The sequence below is a fragment of the Choloepus didactylus genome, chromosome 10 (genome assembly GCF_015220235.1).
Source record: "Choloepus didactylus isolate mChoDid1 chromosome 10, mChoDid1.pri, whole genome shotgun sequence".
Classification (NCBI taxonomy): Eukaryota; Metazoa; Chordata; class Mammalia; order Pilosa; family Megalonychidae; genus Choloepus; species Choloepus didactylus.
Genome location: NC_051316.1, coordinates 38,961,954 through 38,976,675, shown reverse-complemented (window position 1 = coordinate 38,976,675; position 14,722 = coordinate 38,961,954). Strand labels below are relative to the sequence as shown.

General features: G+C 34.4%; 1 protein-coding gene across 4 annotated transcripts in view; it reads left to right on the top strand.

The window, feature by feature from the left end:
• VPS13A (vacuolar protein sorting 13 homolog A) overlaps positions 1–14,722 on the top strand; it is a 275,242-nt gene that overhangs the window by 54,112 nt on the left and 206,408 nt on the right. For all 4 annotated transcript variants that reach the window (XM_037798536.1, XM_037798538.1, XM_037798537.1 and 1 more), the window contains exons 18-21: positions 8,591–8,675; positions 9,941–10,095; positions 10,483–10,639; positions 13,329–13,408. In XM_037798536.1, the coding sequence (XP_037654464.1) occupies positions 8,591–8,675; positions 9,941–10,095; positions 10,483–10,639; positions 13,329–13,408 (477 nt within the window). The remainder of the gene's footprint in view (positions 1–8,590; positions 8,676–9,940; positions 10,096–10,482; positions 10,640–13,328; positions 13,409–14,722) is intronic.

Sequence of the window (14,722 nt, the reverse complement as noted above, 5' to 3'; positions counted from 1 at the left end):
TCTGCAAAAAAGGCAGTTGGAATTTTGATAAGGATTGCATTGAATTTGTAGGTCCCTTTGGGTAGTATTACCATGTTAAAAATTCTAAGTCTTTCAACCCATGAACACAAGATGTCTTTCCATTTATTTAGGTCTTCTATGTATTTTTTTTACAGCAATGTTTTAAAGTTTTCAGTGTGCAGTCTTTCTCTTCCTTTGTTAATTTATTTGTAGGTATTTTATTCTATTGGATGTAGTTGTAAATAGAATTATTTTCTTAATTTCCTTTTTGAATGTTTATTGCTGATGTACAACTTTGCGTAATGCTCTTTTTAGCTTTAGTAGGGTTTTTTTTGTGTGTGGGTGTGTGTGTTTTTTGTGCAGATCCTTTGGACTATTCTAAAGATAGAACCATATCATCTCTGTATAGAGATGAGTTTTACTTCTTCCTTTCCAATTTGGATGCTTTTTATATCTTTTTCTTTGTCTAATTGCCCTGACTACAACTTTCAATACAATTTTGAATAACAGTGGTGAAAGTGGTTTGTTCCTGATTTAGAGGGAAAGCTTTCACCCTTTCACAATTGACTATGATGTTAGCTGTGGGTTTTTTTTTTTTTTAATTAATTAATTATTTATTTATATTTTGAAATAAATTCAAAGTTATAGGAACAGTTGCAAAAACAATACTAGCCCCATACACAGAATTCTATCATACCCTGACACCCCTCCTCCCCTGATAGCCCAACCACCAACTTTAACATGCTGTCACATCACTATTTCTTTCCCTCCCTCCCTCCCTCCCTATCATCCATCATCTATTGCTCTGTCTTCTGAACCTATGAGAGCTAGCTGCTCACACCCTTGAACAATCACTATAATTAACATATACACTTCACATGAATAAGAACATTCTTTTATGCAATCCCATTAAGCACAGCTAAGAAGTACAAGAGATTCAACAATGATACAAAGCCTACATTCTGTATTTCCTTTTCCTTATGTCTCAACTGTGACCCTTTGAGCCTCCTGTCCTCCATCCTCCAATCCCATCCAGGTTCATCCTTGGCATTCAATTGTCATCTATTTAGACTGTCTTTTTTTTTTTTTTTTTTTTAAATTGTGGAAACATATATACCGCCTAAATCTTCCCATTCCACCCCCTCCCTAGCCTTCCATTAGTGGGATTAATCACATTTAGAATGTTGTAATGCTCTTTCCCACCATCCATTACTAGAAATTTCCCTTCACCTCAGACAGCAACTCCACCCTCATCTCTTAACTCCCCATTGCCCCTTCCCCTGTTTCTCTTAAACCAAACTCTACATTTCATCTCTATGGTTATATTCTCTGATAATTTCTTTGTGTTTGCTGTGGGGGTTAAAATTAACCTTAAATCCGTACCAATCTTCTTTTTTTTTTTGGATACCACCTTCACTTCAATAGGGCACATAAACTGTGTTCCTATACTCCTCCATTCCCCCACCTTTATATAGTTGTCTAAAATTACATATTTTACACTGAGTTCAAAACCACTGATTTGTCATTAGAGTTCATGTAATTTATATCATGTAGGAAGTAAATAGTGGAGTTACAGTTCAAAAATTACTGACTTCTATTTGTATTCCATTGTGGTTGGAGAATGTGCTTTGAGTATATTCAATTTTTTTTTTTTTAATTTCTTGAGGCATGTTTTATGTCCCAGCATATTAGTCCATTCTTGAGAAAGATCCATGATCACTAGAGAAAAATGAGTGTCTTGGTAATTTGGGATGTAAGGTTTTATATATATCTGTTAAAATTCTCTGTATCTCTTTCTCCTTTCTTTGTTTCTCTGTTGGTAGGGCTCTCTTTAGAATCTGAAGTAGGGCAGGTCTTTTATTGGCAAAGTCTCTCAGCATTTGTCTGTCTGTGAAAAATTTAAGCTCTCCCTTCAATTTGAAGGAGAGTTTTGCTGAATAAAGTATGCTTGGTTGGAAGTTTTTCTCTCTCAGAATTTTAAATATGTCATGCGACTGCCTCTCGCCTCATGGTGGCCGCTGAGTAGTCACAACTTATTCTTATGTTGTTTCCTTTGTATGTGGTGAATTGCTTTTCTCTTGCTGCTTTCAGAACTTGCTCCTTCTCTTCAGTACTTGAGAGTCTGATCAGAATATGTCTCGGAGTAGGTTTATTTGGATTTATTCTATTTGGAGTTTGCTGGGCATTTATGCTTTGTGTATTTATATTGTGTAGAAGGTTGGGGAGGTTTTCCCCAACAATTTCTTTGAATATTCTTTCTAGACCTTTACCCTTCTCTTCCCCTTCTGGGACACCAATGAGTCTTAAGTTTGGACGTTTTATTTTATCTATCGTATCCTTGAGATCCATTTCAATTTTTTCAATTTTTTTCTCCATTCTTTCTTTTGTTCTTTCATTTTCTGTTCTGTGGACTTCTGGGACACTGAGATGTTGTTCATCTTCCTCTAATCTTGTATTGTGAATATCCAGAGTCTTTTTAAATTGGCCAACAGTTTCTTTTATTTCCATGAGATCTTCTATTTTTTAATTTACTCTTGCAATGTCTTCTTTATGCTCTTCTAGGGTCTTCTTTATGCCGCTTATATCCTGGGCAATGGTCTTCTTGATATCCTTTAAATCCTTTGCTATGTTTTCGGTCCTCGATTGTAGTTCTTTGATTAATTTTGCTAAGTACTGTGCTTCTTCCGATATTTTGATTTGGGAGTTTGGAGTTGGCTTCTCCATATCGTCTGGTTTTATCATATGCATTAAGATCTTCTGTTGTTTTTGGCCTCTTGGCATTTGCTTTGCTTGATAGGGTTCTTTCAAGTTGTAAAAAAAAAAAAAAAAGATACCAATCTAATTTTTCAGAAACACAGTTTCTTGGTGTACACTTTCTCCAACTAACCAGCAGATGGCATCTGCAAGTCACCTATACACCTCCAGTCAGTTCTCCCCAACTCTGTCTGTGTGTTGTGTGGGGAAATGATTCTTGTGGGATTCAGTTGGAGAACTCAGTTTGGGTGTGTTGCTGGAGCTGTCTGCCCTGAATGTGGGGCGCGTGTACGGGTGGCCAGAGAGGAAGGGCAGCTTTAATAGTCAAATCCCCCGAGTTCCCAGAGATTCAAGGCTGCCGCAAAAGTCTAAGCCTTCATTCCAGTTTTGCCCCAGATTTTCTGTCACTGACCCACATACCACTGGCATTGACATCGCGTCCCTGGGTTTTCCAAGTGGGCCCCCCTTCTCAGCTGTGATCTTCCAGGACCTCTGCTGAGGGAAGGCTGTGCACGTCGTCCCTCAAGCTAAGCCACGGGCTGTGCAGGGAGGCTGTCTGCCTGATGCAAAGATTAGCCTATAATTCTTGACTGGTGTAAGTTCTGAATGAAAGGCAGGCAGTAAAGCTGGGCCCCACCCCTTTCCTCTTTAGAGAAGATAGATGCCTTAGGGGGAGGTCATTAGCATTTTAATAGTCTTTCTCTGCCTGTGCCACACCCTTGTCTGGGTCACAGAACTGGGAACTCAAAATGGCCGAGGCTTTCTCTACTGAGTTCAAAAATGGAACAGAGGTAGTCCGAGGAGACCCTCTGGCTTTCCAAGGTTAGTCGTCACCCAAAGCCTCTGTCTACTTGTTGGGGATTCGCACCTTGTAGTGAGCAGTTCACACTCGCTAATTAAAACCCCAGTTGGAGCTCAGCTGAGCTATATTCACTCACTGGGAGAAAGCTTCTCTCTGGCACCACGAGGCTCTGTAGCTCAGGCTATGGGGGAGGGGTCTCCCGATTTGGATCTGCAGTTCTTACTTACAAAGATTTTGTGCTGTGATCTCAGGCATTCCTCCCAAATCGGGTTGGTGTATGATGATTGGACGTTCATGTCTGTCCTCCTGCAGTTATTCTGGATTGTATACTAGTTGTTTCTGGTTTTTTTTTTTTAGTTGTTCCAGGGCGACTACTTAGCTTCCCGTCCTCTCTATGCCGCCATCTTATATCTCCAGCTGTGGGTTTTTCACAAAGCTTTTTATTAAGTTGAACTGTTCCTAGTTTTCTGTATGTTTTTATCATGAAAGGATTTTGGATTTTGTCATTGCGTTTTGTGCATAACTTAGATGATCAGGTGGTTTTTTTTCTGCCTTTTTTCTGTTAATGTGGTGTGTTACTTTGACCTAATCATGTTGAACCACTCTTGCATTCCTGTGATTAATCCCACTTGGTCATGGTGCATAATATTTTTAATATGCTATTGGATTCAGTTAGTCTGTATTTCTTTCTTTTTTTTTTTTTTTGAGGATTTTTGCATCTATATTAATAAAGGATGTTAATATAGAGTTTTCTTGTGTATTATCATTTAGCTTTGTTTGGCTTTTTTAACATATCTTATGGAATGATTTAGGAAGTATCTGCTCCCCTCTATATTTTAGATAAAAGTTTGGGCAGAATTGGTATTAACGTCTTCTCTAAATGTTTGATAGCATTCATTGGTGAAGTCTTCTAGCCGTAGATTTTTTTGTTTGTTTGGGAGGTTTTTGATTACTGATTCAATCTCTTTAATTGTTAGTTTGTTCAGATTTTTATTTCTTCCTGCGTCAGATTTAGTTATTTATGGGTTTCTAGGAATTTGTCTGTTTCATTTGGGTTATCTAATTTGTTGGTGTACAATTGTTCATAGTCTCTTGTAATGCTGTTTTTTTTGGGGGGCGGGGTTTGATAGTAATGTCTCCACTTTCACTTCTCATTATAGTTATTAATTATTTCCATCTTTTTGTTTATTTATTTATTTTTTAAATAGCCCGGTAATAGTTTGTCAACTTTATTCATCATTAGAAAGAAAGTTTTTGGTTTTGTTGATTTTCTCTATTAGTTTTCCTGTTCTCAATTTCATTTATTGCCACTTTAATCTTTATTCTTTCCTTACTTTTGCTAATGTTTAGTTTAGTTTACTCTTTTTTTCCTAGTTCTTTGTGGTGTAAAGTTTAATTACTGATTTGAGTTCCCTCTTTTTAATGTAGGCATTTATAGCTATCATTTCTCTTGTGTTTTCATTTTCATTTAGTCTAAGAATATTTTCCAAATTCCCTTGTGATTTCTTCCTTGATCAGTTATGCATTTTCGAATGTGCTGTTTAACTCGCTGTATTCATTAATTTATTAGTTTTTCTGTCATTATTGATTGCTAGCATCATTATGGTGTTTTTGGAGATGTATGATTTCAATATTTTTAATTTTAAGACTTCTTTTTTAACGTAATATATGGTTTATCCAAGAGAATGTGCCACCTGTACTTGAAAAGAATGTGTACTCAGCTGTTGGTGGGTAGTATGTTCAGTATATTTCTCTTAGGTCTAGTTGGTTGTTAGTATTCTTTAAGTCTTCTGTTTCCTTCTTGATCTTCATGTGTATATATTCTGTTCTTTTTTGAAAGTGGAGTGTAGAAATCTTCAACTATTATTGTAGAACTGTTTCTCCTTTCAGTGTTGTCAATGTTTGATTAATATATTCTGGACTCTATTGTTTGGTGCACATATGCTTATAATTGTTACAGCTTTTTGATGATTTGACTCTTTTATCAATATGTAATGGCTTTCTTTGTTTCTTGTAACAATTTCTACTTAAGCACTGTTTTGTCTGATCTTCAGCTCTCTTTTTGTAACTGTTTTCCTGAAATGTCTTTTTCCATCCTTTCATTTCAATTTATTTGTGTCTTTGGATATAAAGTCAGTCTCTTGTAGACAAAATGTAGTGGGATCATATTTTTATTCTGCCAGTCTCTGCCTTTTGACTGAACAGTTTAATCCATGTATATTTAAAGTAAATACTGGTAAGGGAGGACTTGCTTCTGCCATTTTCCTATTTGTTTTTGTGTATCTTATATCATTTTTCCCTTTCATTTCCTCCATTACTGCCTTCTTTTGTGGTTCATTGATTTTCATGTTGTGTACCATTTTGATTCCCTTCTCATGCCCTTTCTGTATATTTTTAGATTTTTTTTTCCAGTGGTTTCCATGGGGACTACAACTTACATTTTATGTCATCTTAATCAACATTATATTGGTAGTCTTACATAATGATATCATTACAATGATCTAGTTTGAATTGGTACCACCTAAACTTCAATAACCTACAAAATCTGTGCTCCTATACAGTTCTGTTCCCCCTTTATATTGTTGTCAGAAATTACATCCTAATACATTATGTGTCCTTTAACTGATTTATAATTTTTAGTTTATGTATTTCTTTTTCAAATAATGTGGGAAATAAAAAGAATTACAAACCAAAAATAAAATAATACTATGCAAGTTACCTTTACTGGAGTTCTTTTTCTTTGACTTTAAGTTCTTGTCTAGCATTCTTTCATTTGAGCCTGCAGTACTTCTTTCTTGAGCATTTCTTATAGGGCAGGTGTACTAGTAAAGAGCTTCCTTAGCTTTTGTTTATCTTGGAATGTCTTTATTTCTCCATTTTTGAGGAATATTTTTGTCAGAGAATTTTTGGTTGACAGTATTTTGCTTTTAGCACTTTAAATGTGTCATCCCACTATCTTTTGGCCTCCCTGATTTGTCATGAGAAATGGACTGTTATTCTTACTAAGGCACTCTTGTACGTGATATCACTTCTCTCTTGTGGCTTTTAGCGGTCTCTCTTTGTCTTTTGACTATTTAATTATAATGCGTCTCAGTGTGGATTTATTTGCTCTAATCTTTCTTGGAGCACTTTGAGCTGCTTGAATGTGTAGATTCAGGTGTTTTATCAAATTTGGGAAGTTTTCATCCAGTATTTCTTCAGTTACTTTTTCTATCCCCTTTCCTCTCTCTTTTCCTTCTGGGCCTCCCATTATGCATATACTGAAACAACTTAACCAGAGAAAGCCCAATGTATTTCATAAAATAGATGCAAAAATCTTTATACATGTATTGAAATTAATACAACAATATTTAAAAAGTATACTTACTAATGCCAAATGGGGTTTCCCCAAGAATATAAGGACTCTTAGGCACTGTTTATTTTTGTTCATTTTTTATTCTTTCTGCTCCTTAGACTGTATATTAATCAGTTTGATGATTATTTCTTTTGCCTGCTCAAATCTGCTATTGAAATCCTCTAGTAAATTTTTCATTTCAGTTATTATCCTTTTCATGTCCAGAATTTCTATTTGGTTCATTTCTGTAATTTCCATTTCTCTACTGCTATCTGTATTTGTTCAGCCATTGTTTTCTTGCTTTCCTTTAGCTCTTTATCCTTGGATTCCTTTCACTCTTTGAGCATATTTAAGACATTTGATTTGAAGTCTTTGCCTAGTAAGTCTAATGTGTGTGCTTTCTCAGGAGAGTGTTGATTTCTTCTGAGTGGGCCATTTTTTTTTTTTTTTGTATACATTACCATGATACCTTAACCAGAGAAAGCCCAATGTATTTCATAAAATAGATGCAAAAATCTTTAAACATGTATTAAAATTAATACAACAGTATTTAAAAAGTATAATTCACTAATGCCAAATGGGGTTACCCCAGGAATATAAGGTTGGTTTATCAATCAGTTCTTAACCACATTAATGGTGTAAATCAGAACTATGTGATGACCTTACCAGAAGCACAACAAATTTTGTCGACATCCAAGAAACACCCATGATAAATAAATTTTTAAAAAATGTGGAATTGAAGGAATTTCCTCAGCCTGGAAATGGACATATAGTAAAAATCTATAGTTAATATGCTTAATAGCAAAAGACTGAATGCTTTCCTCCTTAGATCGAGAACAGTATGAGGATGTTTTCTTTCACCACTTTCATTCAATATTGCTCTGAAGTTTCTAGCTCCTGTAGTAAGGCAAAAAAAAAAAAAGCAATTAGAAAGGAAGAAATAAAATTATCTTTATTTGCAGATGAAATGATCATTTATGTAGAAAGCTCTCAGAAATGTACAAAAATACTCCTAGAATTAGTGAGTTTAGTAACCTTACTTGATGCAATATCAATATGAAATAGTTGTATCTAAAAATGAAATGAAGAAAAACATTACATTTGCATTAGTGTCAAAAAGGGTAAAATATTTAGGGGAAAAAATTTAACGAAGGAAGTGTAAGACCTGTACACTAAAAACTAAAAAATATTGCTTCAAGACATTAAAGAAGATGTAAATAAATGGAGTGATATATATATGGAAGAATTGGAGGACTCAGTTTATTAAGATGTAAGTTACCTTAAAATTATTTTATAGATTTCTCACAGCCCTAATGAAAATACCAGCAGACTTTTTGTGTGGAAAATACTAGGCTTATTATGAAATGTGTATGGGAATGCAAAGAACATACAATAGTCAAAACAATTTTGGATAAGAATAAATTTGGAGGATTTCTATTTGACTTCAAGACTTAGTATAAAACTATTCTAATCATGACAGTGTGATTCATGTAAAAGTAGATATACAGACCAATAAAACAGAAGAGTCCCAAAATGGTTTCAAACATATATGGTTAATTGATTTTTTACAAAGGTGCCAAGGTAAGTAAGTGGGGAAATGGTGGCCTTTTCAATGAATGTGTAAAACAACTAGATTGTCAAAATCGTCTTAGAAGTTTTAATAGAAGTCTTTTTGCTAATTGATGATTTTTTTCTTTCAGATTCAATCATCCACTTCTTTTGGAACATCACAGTTTTCACAGAAAATGTTTCCTCTTTTGGAACTTCCATCTATTATTGAAGATGGTAAAGAAGGGGCTTAAGAAAATTTTCCTTATTACATGTATATATTATGCGAGTAGTTGTTATTTTGAGGTGTATTCAAATGGCCGTATAAAAATTTTCAGACAATAGCAGATATTTGTAGATTTTCAGAACATTTTTATTAAAATTTCTTTAAAACAAACTTTGGATGTTCCTTAAATTTGCCTTTGCAGTGGAATTTTTTTTAAATCACAAGGTGATTGGTAATGTAATCATCTTTGTCCTGCTCAGAGCTAAGAGAAGTCATGCAACTGTGTAGATGTCTAATTTACAGTGTGTTGCTTGGTTGTTTGAGGAATTTTGCTATAGTAAATATTTTTTTGTTTTGTTCCTTAACTTTTCATATAATCTTTTATAAAAGGAAAAATTCAGTTTTATATTTATATATGAAAACTTGTAAACATTAATATCTAATATTTGTTTTTTATTGGCCACTTTGGAAATAAAAGTAGATGTATTTCTATAGTTTCAAGATTTTGAAAATTGCTAAATGTTAAACAGAAATTGCCATGTTGATCCTTGATTTTCTAGAGGATGTTTTTCCTGTGTGTGTGGTGGTTGGGAAGGGAAGGAGATGTTGTTTGTGAGATCATCTACCTTAATTTGCATATTAGATTATTGGAGTTATACTTCAGATCATTTCAGTTTTCTTAAGTAATGTTTGCTTAATAGTGTTAATAAGGGTTGAATGTTTTTCCAATTTTTATACTTTTAATTTATGTAATGTACAAGATTTTAGTATCAACCTATAAATTTATTATCATATATGAAAAATGTGTATGAAATAGTATTTGGTCTCAGTTTGCTTCATTCAAACTTTAGGGCCTGCCATCTGGTTCCAGTATTGCAGAATTTACAGTTAAATCCTATTAATACTATCCCAGTAAAGTGAGCATATTAGCATGTTCCTTTGAATAGTCGTTTCATATGTATGTATATATACCCGTGATCATTTATATTATTTCCTGTAAAAACTTCTTAAACAGTTTTTAGATAGAATAATGATATTAAAAGGTGATGTTTGTTAAGCTGAAGATTGCTTTTTGTAATTTTCCTTGTATTTTTTTCTTTGTCATCAAAAATGTTTTTTTCAAAGGAGTCTGTTTTCTATTTAATTCTCATGTTTACTTTCATTTTTTGAAGTAGACCTTTAGGGTTTTAATGTTCATCTCAATTTCAGAAAAATTTTTAAATGTTATAATAGATCATTTTGATAGTTTACTTAAACAATGTTCTATGAAATTTAGACTCAGAGGAGGAGTTTTTTGATGCACCCTGTAGTCCTTTGGAGGAGCCTCTTCAGTGTCCGACTAGAGTTCAAAGTTTTAAACACAAAAAGTTTCAAAAGCAGGATTGTTCCAAAAATATGACGGAGTATAAAATAAGATTTGAATTACCAGAGGTATGTACCATGGCAAAATTAATATGTCTTATTTAAATAGGTTCTTATTTCTAATATTTATAGCATATTTGTGTCTCTGCTGATGGGCACTGTTGTTTTCACCCTAATTGAGCTAAATCCGGAAGTTGCTGGGTTTTTTTTCCCTCTTTTTGACTTCCTTAATTGACTTCCTTAATCAAGAATTAGGTGTTTAGATGACATATTGTAGATATTCAATATATTATATCATGTGTCTGTTGTATGTGTATAAGACCTCGCCTAAATTTGAAATACATGCTACATGCATTTGCATCATATGTGTGCCTCATATATCCATATAGAATCACCAGCCCCATAGACAGTTTTTTGTTTTATGTAGTGGTAGTGTCTTTTGTCTTTGTTCTCCAGGTTTTGATTCAGTTTTATCATCTTGTTGGAGATTGTGAACTACCTGTGGTAGAGTTTGATGTTTTAGGATTGGGGACCGAAATTGAGCTTCGAACATTTGATGTGAAAGCAAATGCCTTTTTGAAAGAGTTCTGCTTAAAGTGCCCAGAATACTTGGGTAAGAATCTCTACTTTTTAAAATAAGCAAATTAATTTGTTTGACTTCCTACTGGAGAAAAGCTTTGTGCATTTATACTTTTGCTAAAGCATTCTCCAATCAAGATTACATTATGAATTAATCATCAATTCCTATTTCATAGCTGGGAATCCAGAGGGGTAAACCAGAGAGCATATGAAGATCATTTTTTCTCATTAAGGAAAACAAAATATTCTTGTTGAAGTTTAAATCTATCTAACTGAGTAGTAGAACACTGAATTAGATTTTATTGCTGTAAAAATGTACCATAAATTAGTGGCTTAAAACAACACAAATTTATTATCCTGTAGTCTCTATGTTACATGTCTAAAACTAAAATTAAGGTGTCAGCAGGGTTGCTTTCTCTTTTGGAGGCCCTAGGAGTGGATCCATTTCCTTGCTCATTTGGGTATTGGTAAAATTCAATTCCATGTAGTTTCCTTGCTGACTGTTAGCTGGGGGCCTCTTAGGTTCTAGAGGCCTCTCTGTGATTCTTTCACAAAACCCTTTACATCTTAAACCAGCAAAAGGGTGTCAAATCCTTCTCATCGTGCTATCCCTCTGGTTTCCTCTTCTGCCTTTCTTTTCTACTTTTAAGAACTTGTGCCTTAGATTGAATCCCCCAGATAATCCAAGATAATCTTCCCATTTCAAGGTCCTTAACCTTACCCATGTCTGCAAAGTACTTTTTGCCATATGAGGTAACATATTCTCAGCTTTATGGGGATTAAAGCATGGACATCTTTAGTCAGGTATTATTCTGCCTACCACAAAACACTGTATGTCCTGAATCAAAATGTGTATATTATGTGATCCTTAAGAAAATATTGGTTTACTCTGTTAGGCACTGAGGATGGTAACTGTTTATATTTCTTCTTTTGCTCTTTTGGGTTTTTCCTTGAAGATAGTTCTGAATGATAGAGGGACTTGTTAAGACAACTGTCCAATAGTTTGAAAAAACTTTTGTAGCATTATAACATTTTATATATGAGTAGACATGAAGTTAAAAAAATTTTTAAAATTAAAGGTGGTAGTGCTTTACCTTTATTTTTGAGACAACAGGAATGTGTTCTGCTTATGTATGTATAAAAGGTCTTTATTTTGACTATCCTAAATTCCAATATTCCTTTGACGAATGACTTATGTTTATAGTTTATTCAAGCTTTAAATAGAAGCTATCTTATAAAATATTTTGAACTCATTTAGGAAGTTTTCCCCCAATAAATTGAGATACTGAAAATAAGGGCGTTACAGAACTAAAGTAAAAGTGAAAATTTAAATATAGTTTATATACGGGGAATTAAGGAAGGTAAAGAGCATGCCTAATAAACATTTCTAGGATTAAAGTAGTCCATCATCTGTGGGAACCTATTCTCAGGCCAAGTTAAGTTAACTAGTGTCCTGAAAACTTCCCTTTTATAATTTAGAGACTTGTATCAAATCTGATCTCTGTGCTTCAGGGGACGTATTAAGTAACGTGGCTTGAAGCTCAGTGAGTGGATATGAGTTATACGTTTCGGTTCCATATTCTACACTTGTGCTGTAACTCTTGAGCACTTGAGTATGGTAGATTGTGTTTATGGTTGTCTGTGCCAAGGAAACTACCATACATTGTTATGGTTTTATATCAATAAAAAGTTTGTTCTGGTAATAGGAAAAAAAATAGTGAGCTAACTTGCCATTGTCCTGTAGAGATCCAGAGGTATTAGAGCAGTTTTAAATTTTGTTTATTTTCATTTGTTTGTTTTGTTTATTTTCCCAATAGTAAAGGATAGGAAAACCCTTGTATGCAGAAGTCAGGGTATAGATTTATCATTGCGGTTATTCTCAGATAGATATACTTGCTTCTCTGTTTTCTGAGGGAGTGAGAATAAGCAAATAATACAGTTTCTTGCACAGAGTAAATGATCAGTGAGTGAATGAATGTGTGAAACCAGTATGGACCTTCTCAAGGGTTGAAATGTGTCTAGCACCAGCAGTAGAAGGTTGGGATATATGCAAAGCATTGACGTTTGGAGGACTCTGGAATCAGTAGCATTTTTTCCCTAAGGAAAGTATGATTAGTATGTTGTGCTTTCTTCCAGGATGTAGAAATTAATTTCTAACACCCCTGGGTAATTTCGTGGCAATTTTAAAGGTTTTACAGAGAATACTCTTCTACAGCAGAGTTCCATTTATTTTCTTAGTCTGTGAATAGACTTAGTATACAACCTATGAAGACTGATTATATATTAATAGGGTTTTCTGTAATCTAAACTAATGTACATAAAAACTTAATTTCTCATCACATCCCTGATCTGTTTTATCAACAAGTGGCTTTTCAGGGAAATTCTGGCTATTTCTGTGACTCAGGGCCAGAATTCTCTTTATTTCCTTTCTTTGTTCCTAGTAACCATTCTGATTTTTGTTTGTTACTTTTCCTTACCTCCTACCTGGCTGTAGAGGGGTTTGAGACTTTGGTGTTGTGGCAGAGGAAAGGGGAAAGGAATTAGGAGGAGAAATTAAAATTTTAGCGTTTAAAATAAAGGAGGGACCTGACATGGGTAAGGTAGAATACAAGACTCACGACTAATACAGGGAAAGCCTTCTTTCCCAACTCTATAATCAGCAGTATTGTCTACATTTATTGTCGTTTAGCTTTCCAGTGAAAGAATAATTTTAATATTTTTAGATAAAAACAAGAAACCGATTTATGTGATTACAACACTTGATAACACAATGGAAGATCTGCTAACACTGGAATATGTGAAGGTAAGCAGTTCCAGTTACTTTTGCTTGATATGGTAAGTGTATTACTGAAATAGTAAAATCAAGTTCTGTAAATTTAGTAATATTCAGCATTGCTTTCAATTGTTTAATCTTCATTTTAATGTGATCTGTGTAATTCCTAAAACTTTTAAGTATTTTTTGTCTCCTCACCTTCTGTTAAGTAGCTGTGATTTATAAATACTTCATCTAGCAAAATAATAAGAATCCTATGTTGTAAGTAGGAATGACCAGCTGTTTGCTATTTTCTCCATCAGGATATTAAAAAGAAAAACTTTTTTTTAAATTAAATTCAGTTTTATTGAAATATATTCACATACCATACAATCATCCATGGTGTACAATCAGCTGTTCACAGTACCATCATATAGTTACGCATTCATCACCCCAGTCTATTTTTGAACATCTTCCTTATATCAGAATAAGAATAAAAAATAAAAGTAAAAAAGAACATGCAAACCATCCCCCCCATCCCACCCTATATTTCATTTAGTGTTTGTCCCCGTTTTTCTACTCATCCATCCATACACTAGATAAAGGGAGTGTGAGCCACAAGGTTTTCACAATCACACTGTCACTCCTTGTAATCTACATTGTTATACAGTCGTCTTCAGGAGTTCAGATTACTGGGTTGGAGTTTGATAGTTTCAGGTGTTTACTTCTAGCTATTCCAATACATTAAAACCTAAGAGGTGTTATCTATATAGTGCATAAGAATGTTCATCAGAGTGACCTCTCAACTCCATTTGAAATCTCTCAGCCACTGAAACTTATTTCATTTCATTTTGCATCCCTCTTTTGGTCAAGATGTTCTCAATCCCACAATGTTGGGTCCAGATTCATCCCCAGGAGTCATATCCTGTGTTGCCAGGGAGATTTACATCCCTATGAGTCGAGTCCCACATAGGGGGGAGGGTAGTGAGTTCACCTGCCAAGGTGGCTTAGTTAGAGAGAGAGAGAGAGAGGGCCACATCTGAGCAACGAAGAGGTACTCAGGGGGAGACTCTTAGGCACAATTACATGCGAGTTTAGCCTCTCCTTTGTAGTAACGAGCTTCATAAGGGCAAGTCCCATGATAGAGGGCTCAGCACATCAAACCACCAGTCCTCAATGTTTGTGACAACATCAGCATCAGTCCAGGTGAGGAAGTCTAACACTTCCACACTTTCTCCCAGCTCCTCAGGGGGGCACTGTAAATATATTTTTATTCTCTGCCCAAATTACTTTAGGATGTGTCACTATTTCACTCTAACCTATACTAACCTACCATATCTCACTTCCTATTCAAAGTTCCATGTA